Source organism: Mesocricetus auratus, unplaced genomic scaffold (assembly GCF_017639785.1).
Source record: "Mesocricetus auratus isolate SY011 unplaced genomic scaffold, BCM_Maur_2.0 Super-Scaffold_100020, whole genome shotgun sequence".
In the NCBI taxonomy this organism is placed as follows: Eukaryota; Metazoa; Chordata; class Mammalia; order Rodentia; family Cricetidae; genus Mesocricetus; species Mesocricetus auratus.
In genome coordinates, this window is record NW_024429201.1 from 4621766 (window position 1) to 4636555 (window position 14790).

General features: G+C 37.8%; 1 protein-coding gene across 1 annotated transcript in view; it reads left to right on the forward strand.

Moving 5' to 3' along the window:
- The window catches only part of Itga1 (integrin subunit alpha 1), a 143732-nt gene that overhangs the window by 62495 nt on the left and 66447 nt on the right, over positions 1–14790 (forward strand). The window contains exons 4-6 of the mRNA XM_040728813.1: positions 2457–2545; positions 2664–2775; positions 3459–3586. Of these exons, the coding sequence (XP_040584747.1) occupies positions 2457–2545; positions 2664–2775; positions 3459–3586 (329 nt within the window). The remainder of the gene's footprint in view (positions 1–2456; positions 2546–2663; positions 2776–3458; positions 3587–14790) is intronic.

Below are 14790 nucleotides of genomic sequence, written 5' to 3' on the forward strand. Positions count from 1 at the left end.
CAAATTCTATCACATTCCTCGCACAAAATGCAACTTAGTACCTGAGTCTTTAAGAGAAAAATGAATGAAATTGCATTAATTAAATTTATTAAGAGATTTTTTAAAAATATGAAATATAGTTATATCAAAAATAATTATTTTTAATAGAAGTATCAGTTTGGTTTTGGTATGACTAGAAAATGGCTCATAAAGTTAGAGAGGTTTTAGACTTCTTTCAGTATCTGTACATTATTAAAAACAATTAAATTATCTATATCCCTACAAGTTTACTGTAGAGAATGCATTTTTTTTCAGTTCTCTGGTTTTCAATTTCTAATTTTTTGTTCATTGTGACTATTTTCCCTTTGCATTCATGAACACAGCTATCATAGATGTAAGAATACCATTGCCTGACAGTTACAGCATCAAGGATGTCTTCAACATCACTTTCTGGTTTTCTACCTTCCCTTGACATTGGGTTATACTTTCTGGCTTCTCCCTAGTTATTCATGTTTTTAGAACACAAACTGAACTATGTTTTTAATTATAAGTATAGAAATCCTAGTTGCTTATGTTCCTTTGAGTAGTATTAATTATTTTTTTGTATTAACAGGATATATATTTGGCAGAACACAATCCCCACATTCTGAATTTTTTCCATCAATCAAGTTCTTAGAGTTCTATTTGGTTCTTTTTATTTCCACTAGGCTGTGTGGCCACTATTCAGTCAATTCAGATATATAGATAGAATACATAAACATATATAATAATTGTCCTTTTGTGGTTCCTTTTCCAAGATTCTCCCTTCTTCTTTATGTAGATAATGTTGACATTGACCTTAAATTTCTATCCTCCTTTTCTCCAAGCCTGGAACTCCTGTTTGAGTTTTATTACCTAGTAGGGTCTTTTTTTAAGGAGAAAGGAAAAATAAAACCAGAATGAGACGTAGAACCAAGGAGCCCAGTGTCAGCCTCTTGTTTCTACATGTGGAGTCCTCTGTAGCACCTGCTGCTTGACGTCACTTCCAATGCCTTCAGACACTTGGCTCATGTGTCTTTCCAATTTTTCTAGGATTTATCCTCCATCCCTGAAAACTAGAATAGTTTTTAAACTAGCCTAGAAATTTTAACAGTAAGAAACCTATCAAAAGCCTCTAATTGTCCCAGCAATGCTGATTCTAGACAAGCCTCATTTAAAGTCTCAATTATAGGTCATTCGATACCAATGTATATAGTAGCCCAATTCAAGATGCTTTCATTTGGAGGTCCTTTGACTTATAATGCTTTGTTGGGTCTTTTTTTCCATTTCAGGTCCTTTGTGTAAATATTACATTTTGCTGATTTTGTGATTTTATGGGATTTCCATGAGTGTTTCTCTCTGTGTTTCTTGTGTTTTTTCTTTGGCTCTTTTCCCTCTGGTTGCTTTGCCCTATTTCATTTTGTTTGTTTTGCCTTATCTAATTTTATTACCATTCTTTAGATTCCTGTTTGTTTTCCAGTTAGAGAATGAAAAGGTGTGGATGGGAGGGGAGGCGCGAAGGACCCGAAGGGAGTTGGGCGAGGCAAAACCGCAATCAGTATATGTTGTATGAAAAAAAGTCTATTCGCAGTAGAAGATAATTAGAAAGGAACAAAAGGATACTTTCAAAGCAAGAAAGACAAAATCCTTGAACAAAACCTAGCTCTGAGATTAGGAAGTGAGACGGACCATCCAGGAACCTGTTCACCTGTTGACTGTCACCGGGAGGTGAGAATATGTGCAGACAGGAACAGCGCTAAGAGTCTTTTCTTGATCTTTAATCATGCCACTTTCAAATAGTTATGCACTCCATTCCTGTCCAGTCTTTTAATTTTCTCCCGTGAATGTGCAAGCAGCGCTTCTGCCAGTTTTGTCAGGTTGGAATGCTGTGGAACCCAACATTCCCATTTGGAACATCTAATGTGGTTCCTTCACTGTATTCTCTTTATCCAAATTTCCTGGAGGCATCTCTGATCTTGATCCAGCTCTCTCTGCAGTTCTCATGACGTCCCTATGATTTTTGAAAGTCACGATAAAAACATTTTGTTTGACTGTTCTGTTCTAGGCATATTCAGTCCAGATTTGTCATTGGTTGTTTATAACAAAGAACATAAATTGTCTCTAGTCTCCTATGAAACTGAATATTGCATTCGTTTCAAGTAGCAAAAACGTGTGAAAACCAATCCCACATTCGCATCTGCCTGCTAGTTCTGCATTCTTTCAAAGTCCAGCCAAACTATTTGAAACAGTGATACAGAGTCTCTCTGGGACACCAGCCAGCTCTTCAGCCTGAACTTGTTCATTATATTCTCCAGTACCGGGAAGTCTATTTAGCTGAACCACAACAAGAATGTGCTACGAGATGAGCAAAGCAAATAGAATGTTTTAATGAGGAGACACTCAGCTTCATATTATGAAACATATTTTCACACTCATGAAATTTCGCTCTATTTTTGCAGTGAACACATCGATTCCCAATGTCACAGAAATAAAAGAAAACATGACATTTGGATCAACTCTAGTCACCAACCCAAATGGAGGATTTCTGGTGAGAAAGAAAAGAGTAATATATTTCATAAAAATAGGAGTGTAGTTATTTATGTCTTTGAAACCTGTTATATGATGTTCAGCCTTAAAGGTTTTCTTATTTTTTTTATTTTTTAAAGGCATGTGGGCCTTTGTATGCCTATAGATGTGGACATTTGCATTATACAACTGGAATCTGTTCTGATGTCAGCCCTACATTTCAAGTTCTGAACTCCTTTGCCCTTGTACAAGGTACACATTTTATATGATGTTTCTGCATTTTGAAAGCATGAGCAATGGGTGAGATACATGTATACCTGAGAGCATACCAAAAGCCTTCTCTGATTTGTCATCTACTAGCATTACCAACTTGGGAGACTATTTCCTGGTTTTGGAATTGATATTAGTGTAAGTGACCTGGAGAATCATGTTTAAACTTTGTGGCTAATGCTATCATGCTGGCTATATTTAAAGGGTGAATCTCTTTGAGGAGAATAACTTCCTTTGAGATGTACAGAAAAAAACAGTACCAAACTGATGATGAGAAAATTCACAAATGTAACATGTATATCATTAATAAAAATAAATTAGAAGGGCCGGGCATAATGGGGCACACCTTTAATGTTTGGGAAGCAGAGGCAGGCAGATGTTTGAGTGCAAGGCCAGTCTGGTCTACACAGCTAGTTTCAGGACAGCTAGGACTACACAGAGAAACCTGTCTCAGAAAGAGGGTGGAGGAGTTCTGTAGCACAAACTGATTATAACCAAATGCAGTTTTTCTAAACACTCATTTTTCCAAAATATTATAAAAGCAATAGCTGTACTTTGAAGACCGTCAGTATATCTTTTAAGATGAGTCTTTCAGCCAGGAAAATACTTCAGTTACTCCTAAAAAGGTAGGTTTCAGACTCACACACCGCTTCCTTCTGTTGCAGAATGCAGCACCCAGCTGGACATAGTCATTGTCCTGGATGGCTCCAACAGCATCTACCCCTGGGAAAGTGTCACCGCTTTTCTAAATGACCTCCTCCAGAGGATGGATATTGGCCCTAAACAGACACAGGTGTGTGACTCTGCCATTTCATTTCCGTTTCCTAAACACTCAGATGCATAGTTTTGGACTGGGCAAGTGTCTTGGTAGCTCTCTTAAGCTAAATGTGAGCTTGTGAGTTAAACTGAACTAAAGTGATTTCGACAGGGTGTGCTGGAGTACGCCCTTAATCACAGCACTTGGGAGGTAGAGGCTGGTTTATCTTTTGAGTTCAAGGCCAGCCTGGTTCTCATTGCCAATCCCAGGCCAGCCAGAGCTACACAGAAGACCCAATTAAAAAAAAAGTCTTACTTTCACATTTTAAAATGACACAAAATGTTCAGATTTTTAATGAAACATGATATTCTGAAAATAGACTAATAAAACAAAATTAAAGAAGGATGGATCCATATTTTTACTTATGATGGAAGGAACATTATTTTAAACCATATTCATCAAGCAGACAATGGGAAAGCTCTGCTTAAGGTGCAATTTATCCCCTGTAGGTATCCATAAACCGGCAATTTAACCCTCAGCTATCAGTCACTGTGGTGAGATCAGAGCAAGGTTTCAGAGTCTGAAGAAATGAAAGAAAAGCTCAGAGGACTATTATACTATATATTCTTATAACAAATGAAACAAGTTCCTAAGTGACCATGGGATACTCTTTAAGGTCTGTTTTCCTCTACTTAGTCATTTCTTTTCCTAAATACAAGGAAATGAATCTGACTCTAGCCACAGAAAGCAAAATACTTGCTGTTTTCTGGGGTACAGGTTCCAACTCATTGCCTTTATTGCCTGTAAAGGAGGTAAGCTGCTCGCATGACTCTTCCACTCAGACACTGCGTTTGTATTGATTTGATTTAGTGTTTAGTAAGTTTATCCATTCACATATCTTAAAATATGTAGGAGATGCAGTGGATGACAGGCAAATAAACTGTCAGGGTAAGCTCAGGGCTTAGGAGGCTGAAATCAGTGCCAGAGTCAGAGTTTAAAAGGTTGTGGCACAGTAGGACACCGATAGGAGAGCTTAGAAGGCCTTAGGACTTTGTACTTACTCTGTCCACTGTTCTTCTCTCCCTTCCTGAGATGACTTTGGGTGAAATTTCTGAAGCCCAGAAAGAGCTTTCTGATGATATCAGTGTTTGTCATGTCTACATTAAAATTAGCACATAGTTTACACACCTATGCAAATGTGTCTCTGAACATGTATGGAGACTAAATCTCTTTCATATAAATATATACATATATGTTTACAACATTTTTATTATATACATGCAATTTACCAATGAGATGATTGTAGAATAATTTAAATTAGAAATGAACTATTATTTTGCCATGTTCTAAGACTGAAAACTTCCTAAAGAAGTAATATTATAAACATCCAACTGGAATATATTCAAATCTGTTAAAGAAAACAGGCTTTCATCTATCACAGCATATACATTTTAACATGTAATTGGTCTTCTCAAATCTCATTTAGCAGGTATTGTACCTGCTGAAGGGACACTTGAAACTGTTGACTTCCTCCTCCTTTTTGTATATATGCCATCTGGAGCTCCTCACTTTCCTTCCTAAAATCCCCTTTATTTTCCTTCCTCCTTTTCCCCCTGTTCTTCATCACTTTTGTTGATGAAACCTTATACTGTGAAATAATGAAACTCGTGGGAATCTTTAAAGTCACCAAGTCCCATATGTCAATGTATGAGAAGCTTAGTGATGGTTCCAAGTCACCCAGCAGATCACTGCAGATAAAAATAGACAGCTCTCAACATGCAGTCCCAAGATTTTGCTCTCTGAGACCTTAGGTTCTAGGAAGGTCTCAGAACAGAGCCCGTAGAGTCTATGTAGCTGTCACTGTGACTCCTGCCCTTTCCAGGGCCCATTGGCCAGGGTCACTCTGTACTCCTTGGTGTTCCATTCTCTCCACCATCATGGCTGATATAGAAGTAGTTGCTCACAGTTTCTCCCTCCCTCCCCACTTTCCCATGTCATGTTTCCTCCCCCACCTATTTCATCCACCAACTTTTACTGTCTTAACCAATCTTTTCTTTCTAAGCCTCATGACATTCTTCCAAGATCTTTCAAAATTTCAAATATTGCCTAGGCATCAGAATATTTCATTTTATCTTCAAGTTCAGTGGTTTGTTTTACTATAAAAATATCTGTAGCTGTGTGTAATGCAAGTGCAGCCTTTTTTTAGAATAATCATCACTGCTCCATGAAAAGTGGTGCCAATGACTTGGGTTTGGATATAGAAATCATATGTTTACACATCTCATGTAATTTGTTACATTTTTAAATGGTTTTCTCTGTTAGAACTATAATGAATTTGTCTTGGCATTCCCAGAGGGGCTGTTCTGCATGTACATCAGAGCTTGCCAGGGTGGGCTTCACGGAGCTCTGAGTCTTTCTTGGATGAAACAATGACACCATTTACAGGAATGGGGGCCAGCCCTTAAGGCCATATGACACAAGTTAATAGAGGGAAATGAACTCACTGTGAAGCAAAGGATGGAGTCAAACTCATTTAGTTCCATTCCACAGATATGTCTATCTACAACGTTATTCCCAGTCATTTGTAGTATCTTCTAGTCCCACCCAAGATAGCCTGTTTCCTAGAGAGAACCTGAACAGGGTGTGTTAGTATGTACCTGTAAGGCCAACACTCAGGAGGCTGAGATTGAGGAGTCATTGTGACCTGAGTCCAGCCCAGGCTGCACAGCAAGTGCCAGACTAATCGGTACTACACAGTGAGACAATGTCTTTAAAAAGTAATTTAATTTACAAAAACAAAACAGAGAAACTGTATTTCTGAATTTCCACATCACAGTATGCATGTACCATGCATGATGAAGATTAACCACACCCACTCATCTAGTTTTTTAGAAGAATTGGTAACTGCGTGCTGTGTGGCAGCTCAGGGTGAGGACTTTGGGTGTTGTGGGGGAAAAGAGGTGTGACTGTTGCTTCTGTGGTCTTCTATCTGAAGAATGTTCCTTCACACACACCTTGTGGAATTCATCCTCCATAATGCCCGAGGTGCTTAGATTATAGCCCCGAATTTCAGAAGCAGACTTTGTGAAGATGTTGTGGGAACACTGAACCTGAACCCTATATGATTCCTAAATATATTCAAGTTTGGAAACTCTGATCCGATGCTCTATGCTTCTGTTGGCATGCATGTGTCCATATTTGCCACTTACTCTGGATTACAGTCAACTCAAGAGCAAAGGGTGGTTTATCTTAGCCACAGTAACTCACCATTTAACTGAAATAATGAGCTTCAGTGAACAGTTGACAAATAAATGTATTTGGGAAAAATTTTGCTGTATTTTTCTCTGATGGTTAATTTTTGATGAGATTTTTTGCAGGTGACATTTTTAATTTTCTCCTTAGCCTATTACTTTAACCTGAGTTGTTTATACTGTCTTCACATTCTACTTTAAGATATATCAATGACTAGTTTCATAGACACTTTTCCAAAGTAAAAGGGTTTAGAAGGGCACATTAATCCAATTATGTTTGCTAAACATTTGATAAGACATTAAGTGTGGCATGTTAAACTCTTGAAAATTTGATTTGCCTTCAGTGGACTCAGAAAACAGTTCATTCCTATAAAACTTGGAAAAAATATTTCCTCTCCTAAGATAGGAACTGGAACTGAAAAGTATGCTAATGTCTCATGTCGTCTCAGGCAAATGCTTCTAAACACGGAAAATTTGTTTTGACAACCATCTGTTTTCTGGCTGATGATGAATATAATTTGAAGAAATTTGATTCAGGGGTTACGTTGCTTTTGTTGTTTTTAGCCGTTTGACTCTTACTGACTTGTAGAATTAATTTCTAGAATTTTCCCTCCCTTTTATTATCCTTTATGCCTCCATTCATGAGAGGAACTCTTAGGCATCTGATATTTCTCAAAGTTATAACTGTATTAAGGATGGAATTAAGGGACTGGGACAATGGCCCAGTAGGTAAAGTATGTATTGTTCAGACATGTTACCCAAATTCAGATCTACATCACTTATGTAAATATTGTGTTTCTTGACACATGTCTGTAATCTCAGCATTGGATTAGTGGGATGGAGACAAGTACATTCCCTAGAACTTACTTGTCTGCCAGCCTCACTAAATTTATGAGCTACAAGCTGAATGAGAGACTCTGTCGCAAAGATAAGACATAGAGAAATCTAGGAAGACACTTGATCTCAACATCTGCCTTCTCTCTCTCTCTCTCTCTTTCTCTCTCTCTCTCTCTCTCTCTCTCTCTCTCTCTCTCTCTCTCTGTGTGTGTGTGTGTGTGTGTGTGAGTGCACATGCACATAAGCACTGTCTGTCACGTGTGTTCACAACTGCATAAGTATGTGCATATACCATACGCACATAACCCAAATAAAATAATATGAAAAGAATGGAATGTAATTTATGGATCCATGAAGATTTCTGTGTACAGATTCTCCTAAGCCCTACAGTAATTTTGACACATATTCCACTAAGATCAACAGTAGTTATGACGTGTTTATAGAACTGGAACACACAATGAACTAATACCTGTGATACCCATGGCACCAATAATTGTGTTTAGCTACTGTCAGTCAAGTCAAACCAGAGATGGCTGCACTGGGATCGGCTATTCTTCCATGAATTTGTTAGAGTAAAGAATGTGTGTGTTTTCCATGGATCAATGTGGATCACTCACCAAGATCCAGCATGAGGTCATGCCAGTGGTACTCTCTAAGAAGCTTCTGGAAGTGAGTAAATGCTGAGCAAAGCAGAAGGCCTCAATTATCACTACGAAATGCAGGTAGCTCAGCATGAAAATGTAGTGAGACAGCTCAATAAAGAGAATTTTCTAAGAGACCCCAAAAAAGCAATAGACAACTGTGAGACCCCAGCTCATCCTAGGACAGTACCACTCAAGTAGGAATTTATCTTCCCAACTCTGTGTCTGGAAAGGTCAGAAATGGTGGTTAACAACCTAAGTGAAAGAAGTAGAAAATCCAGTAAAGGAAAAGCATAAAACATTCCACCCCCCTTCCTTAACTTCAGGCTATTGGCCTCCATTAGTAGAGATAGGAGAAAGGTTGAAATACCAGTGAACTTTGGTGTTTTGTCTTAACTTTGTTTTAATCAAGATAGAGCCAAGTAAAATGGCTGCTCCTGGATTTGTTTCCCCTTTGAACCTGCAAATACAGTGATTTCATGCAAAATCTAAATTAAAATATAGTACCTTAAAAAGTCAGACATCTTAAATCTAAGAATTAGAAAATCCCAACGACATCTCTTTCTTTATCCAGGGACAACAGAAGCACTTCACTTCATCCCAGATATGTCTTAAAGGGAAAAGAAGGTTGCCGGCTGTGAGGTTTTGCTTTCTGTAGTGACTACAATTACATTTAATTGAATAAAGGGATTGGGGATACCTTGTTTCTGCAGTCACAGATTTATCACTTACTAATTTCAAACAATGAAGCGTCTCAAGTTATGAAAATTTCCTCAAAAATCACTCTTACTCCAAAAAGACAAAGGAATATAGGGGAAAGAAAGGAGGGGAGGAAGAATGCAGAGAAAAATGCTTATGTGCATATTGTCATATAACAATTTGTATACAGGCAAATGCATCAAAATGATGAAGATATCACTTTAATGAGGTACTCACAATTCCCTGCTTTTGTGTGGCCCCATTAGGACTTTGCAAACATAGTCAAGGGATTTTTGCCAACTAGTCTTTTACCTAAGGCAGAGTAAAGGCCATAAAATTGCCTTTTCAAAAACCACCCTTAAAACCAAACCTGAAATACTTGGGGCTTGCTGTAAAAGATATGACAGTATAAACATTATGGAGGTCTTATTGATCCTCAATACCTAAGCATAACATTGTTTTGAATAATAAATGGGAAGGATGTAAATATGTCAAATACAACTGCAGTACCCTTAATAAAACCAGTAAGTTGTGAGGCTTGATATAAAAGTGAAATATACTAATGGAACAATGTCTAGATTCTTCCCATCAGGACTGCGGCATGGCACTTAAGTAGGCAAAATGAAAGAGAGAGATTAATTAAATTTTAGGAATATTATTTATCTTTCTTTTTACTACACATTTTATGACAATTTTCCTAGAAACCTTAAATGTGGCACCTGATTCATTGGTTTTATGTCCCAAATGAAGCCTGAGTGAGTCCTACAATTACTGACTTGTCAATCAGTAGAATTTCTGAATGTGGTATACAGCCGGAGAGGAACCTTCACCATGGCGTGTTTCCTGGTCTCCATTCTTCTGCATGTCTGTCCAACATGTACTAGAACAACCATTCCAAAGTGAAATTCAAATATTTTTCTCATGTAAAAGTCAACTTTATTTGCCCTTTAAATAATGTACAAGCTCTTCGGGGCACTTAAAGGCAACTGACAAGGTGATCACAGTCATTTCTGGTGTTTCTTACCTCTCTTAGTGATGTCCACCACTTTTCACACTCTCCTTGGCCCTTCCCTGCATATAACGTGCAAAACTCTTCACACTCCCTCTCTACTCCCTCTCTTTGGAATCCCCTTCACTATCCCAACGCTGTATGCTAGGTGGATTTCTTAGATATCTTCCGATGTCACTTTTGTATAATTTCCTGGGATAATCTCACCCACAGGATCCCCTCTCCCATTCGCATGATCCTCTCATGCCCTCACCCATTGTTCTCTTTCCTTCATAGCACTTCTATTTGTTTAGTGGGTCTGTGTCTCCTGGCTGTCTGAAATTCTTTGATGACAGGATTGTGTCTTTGTTGTTTATTTCTGGGATGATGCAGGGTAGTCAGACTGAACCCTGGGCTAGGAGAGACTTGTATGAGAAACTCCAGTGGGCTTACAGTGTGTCAATCTTGCTTAGCAAGTATTCACTCATCTCATCCCATTTGTCCCAGCTGTGTTTTGTCTCAGAGCCTTTGCCCCTTGGCCACAAATACAGTACTTGCTGTCATCACTCTGGTCTGTACTTTTCTGCCTGGATTGACTTCATTGCGACCTCTTTCATCAAGCAACAGGGTAGTTAAAGATGTTGAGATCTCTCGATCAGTCAAGTAAATGAGTCTAAGTACTCATTTCCTGAGAAATGAGCATCTATCTTTGAATCAGTTATATTTATGTTCCGGTTCATAGTAACAGAAGCTTAAATCTGACTTCAACTATCAACTTCAGAAAGGTTTATGTTGGCAACTAGCTCCAACTGCAGCCCATATAATCATCACATTTGTAGCCTGAGTTAATCATGCAAAAACCATGTTTGAGGGCAGGGCATTGGTGGTATCATTTGATAAAAGAACGCACATATTGGTCATACAACAAACTCTGAGCTTTTGTAATATTAAGCAGTTATGCATCTCACTGAAGCATGAACAACCTGAATGTTTTTTCATATCATCTCTTCCCTAAAGAAGCTGCTGGTTTGATATGAATTGCTGAATGACAACCTGTAAACATAGTCAAACTAAGTATTAAAATGTAGGCACTAGTGTTGCAAGCAACTCAACAACAGAAAGGAATAATAGATTTCTTTGACTTTGGTCTAGAGAGATGATTCAGTAGTTAAGAGCATGTATTCCTCTTCTAGGGGGACACAGGTTTGATTCCCAGCATCCACCGTGGTTTGCAACCAGTTCTAACTCCAGTTCCAGGGGATCTGATGACTCTGTCCTCCACAGACACTGTACTCACATGTCCACACTCACAAATAGACACACACATATTATTTTTAAAAAAGAAATTTGTGTTAAGTACATGGACTTGACATACTTAATAACCATTTTCAAGTGTTTTTCTTTCCTCCATGCCCTTGAATCTTACATAAGACTTTGTTTCATGACAATCATGAGAACCATCCTTCTATCTATTGCACTAACAGTGCTCCTTTTATATGCTTTGCAGTCACTTGCCTCTTTCCTTCTAGCTCTGAAAGAAATGAATCCATTTGAACAATTCATTGATTCTAAGTCAGAAGGTGAGTATTTAGCTGATCAAATATTACATTAGGAGCCATGAGCACTAAAGACTCTGAAATTATTTTTCTGCTCTAAAACAAGCAAAGCCAACCACCAACTTAGCAATGATGAAAACATATGTTTCTGTAGCTATATATCAAAAGCTCTTCACCAGTAGAATAGGGGTGAGAACGTTGATCTTTAAAGGGAGATAACTGCTAGTATTATACAGCAATGTTTTCCAAACTCTGTTTTATAGTGAAATTATTCTGTTAAGTAAAATTAAAATACACTATGTCTTAACAAAAAAAGAACATATTCAAAATAATCTGCTTGTGAATTTGAGGAGCTCAACTGAGGATAGAATTAAGAGAAAAGTCTTCTCTTCTCTCCTCCCCTCCCTTCCTTCATCTCCCTTCCCCTCCCTCTGTTCTCTTCTGTCTTCTCTCTTCCTCTCTCTCTCTCTCTTCCTCTCTCTCTCTCTCTGTCTCTTCATATTTCTTGTAACCAGGTGCTTGTATGAACAAGCCTTTCTCTTTGTACGATTTAAATTTTTATATGAATACGAGAGAAGCAGGGTTGATGGGTCCTTATGTAAAGACACATATTTAACTTTTTACTATGTTTTTCAAGTTATTTTTGACCTTGGATTTTTTTAAAATCTTATTTATTAACATAGATCAGAATGCTATAACTTCTGGGAGAAAATGTAAAAGGATATTAATTTTGAAGGTTCTATCTGAGAAGGGGTTGTATATCTTGTATTGGAAAATTACAGCAAATGTAACATGGAAGAAACATCCAGGACCAATGGTGGGTCTGTTTAATGCAGTAGACTTAACAGGCTCTTAGGTCCCTGATTTTAGATTATGTTATTTTACTTGTTTGTTTTTAGGCTTTTCTCTTGTTGTTGTGTGTGGGTTTTTGTTGTTGTTGTTGTCATTTTGTTTTGTAGCTTTGAGAGATGGGGGTTGGTTAATATAAGCCAGTCTGGCTTTGATCTCATTGCTTAACTGAGAGTGACCTTGAACTCTTGATCCTTGTTTTCTCCACCCCTTGAGTGTTGAGATTACATGTCTGCACTGCTCTCAAGGTTTGGTCTTTCACTGTGGTTTTATCCCTATGTCTTTTGTTCTGTTAATCAAGAGGGTCAAACCCATGTCCCTAGTTTCAAACCATGACATGAGTAAGACTGTCCCTATGACTTTTATCAGCCCTCTGCAGAACCAGAGTCCACTGTTCCTACATTCATCTGCTCTCCCTGATACAGTATTCTCTTGCCCTTTTCTATTAAAGAATGTCCAAATTGAACTCACTTGTTTCTTTCAGCTATCATTCTTGCTTACTCCCCACAACTTAACAAAAGTATCTAGAGCATTTCCATGTGAGTTATGTATCAAAATTCCCTACATAAATTCTCTTGTGTGTCTGTACATTCTAATACAGTTTGACAACTTTGGGTTAAATATCATCAGTGTTTTTCCTTCCTTCAGTTGCCCAAATGGCTTATATTCCCTGACTTGTGCTCAAGAATCAAGACATACTTATTCTTATCCGTGGCATTTTCTATTATGTTTTATATTCTTTACCTATGTATGGCCTTGAGCCATGGAGTTTTTCACTGTAAAGTGGTGACTATGAATGCTTCTTTCTCCACTTGACCTCCAGGAGCTGTCTTCATTTCTTGGCTCATTTTCTATCTTCAATTTTCACATTTACTTGCATCATGAGCACAGTCATATATATCATGGTTGCATGAATTTGTTTCATCTGTCCTAAATTAGAAGCTAATGTTGGTCTGAAATCATCTATATTGAATAGGTTCTTACCAGCACTCAACATAATATTATGCGTATGTATTCTTATTGGACTCTTATGATAAAAATTAATGAACGGTCCCCTTTCCAGTGAAGATCCAAAGTAGGCTTTAGTCTGTCTACTTTCTAAGGAAATATTCATCTAACCTTGGCCATCAATCAACACTGAAGGTCACCTCCCCCAATATCTGAGTTTCTCCTACCTTCCTTTCTCATTTCCCACACTCTGTTTATCACTCTTTGGCTGGCTGTCACTATTTCTTTAAATCTCAGTTTTCCACTTGCTTCTCTGTACTGTTACAGTCATCTATTAGGAATGTTTGAGTATCAACTGTGAGCAAAACAAAGTGTCAGGAAGGGATAAAGGAACATGAGAAGCTGTGACATAGTCCATGCTCTTTACCTTCCTAGACCCTGGGAACTTCAATGCACTTGTAAAGATAAGATACATACCCAGCACATTTGAGAAGAGTGCAGTGCAGACAAGCTCAACCCTGAGTTCTCAGAATGGGAAGGTCAATGGTGGTATGATAAGCTATGTTGACAGCTAAGTGAGAAATGTTTTGCAAGGAAGGTAGAGTTGAATCTTAGAGAATGAACAGAGTGACAAATCTGGGGGCAGAGAGATGTGTATATGTGGTGTTCACTCCGATTTTAATTTTTTCTTCTTTCTTCCTTCCTTCCTTCCTTGCTTGCTCTTTTTGATTTTTCAAGACAGTGTTTCTCTGAGCAACTTTAGCTGTCCCATAACTTACTCTGTAGACCAGGTTATGCTTGAACCCAAGAAATCTGCTTGCCTCTGCTACCTGAGTGCTGGGAAAAAGGCATGTGTCACCATTGCCTGGTTTCAACGTTTTTTTTTTTTGAAACCTGTCATTTCAGTGGATGACATTTTATCTCTTCTCTTTTTAAAGTGAGAGTAAAAATACTATATAAAACTATTTTTCAGAGTCAATGATGTCAGCAATGGAGAACAATCAGAGATTTTGAATGGGGGAATTAATGTAACGACTGCATTGTTTCAGTTAATATCCCAGTGTTACATAGACAGATGATATATGGATAGATAGATTGATTGATCTACAAATAGATGGTAGACAGATTAGATAGATGACAGATTTTATATATATATAAATATATATATATATATATGATAGATACATAAATGATAGTTGGACAGTTGACAGATAGATGGTAGTTGGAAAGATAACAGATAAATGGATAGATGACAATAAAATATAAAGCACTTTTCTCTGACTCACCAAGTGTATTACTTTTCCATTGTTGTGATGAAACACCATAACCAAGGCATCTTACAGAAGGAAGTGTTTATTTGGCCTAAGATTCCAGGGGAATAAGCCCAAGCATGAGAGCAAGCAGCGGGTGTGGCAAATGGTGCAGACGCTGGACCACAGGTGTGAAGCACAGAGAATGAACTAGAAATGGT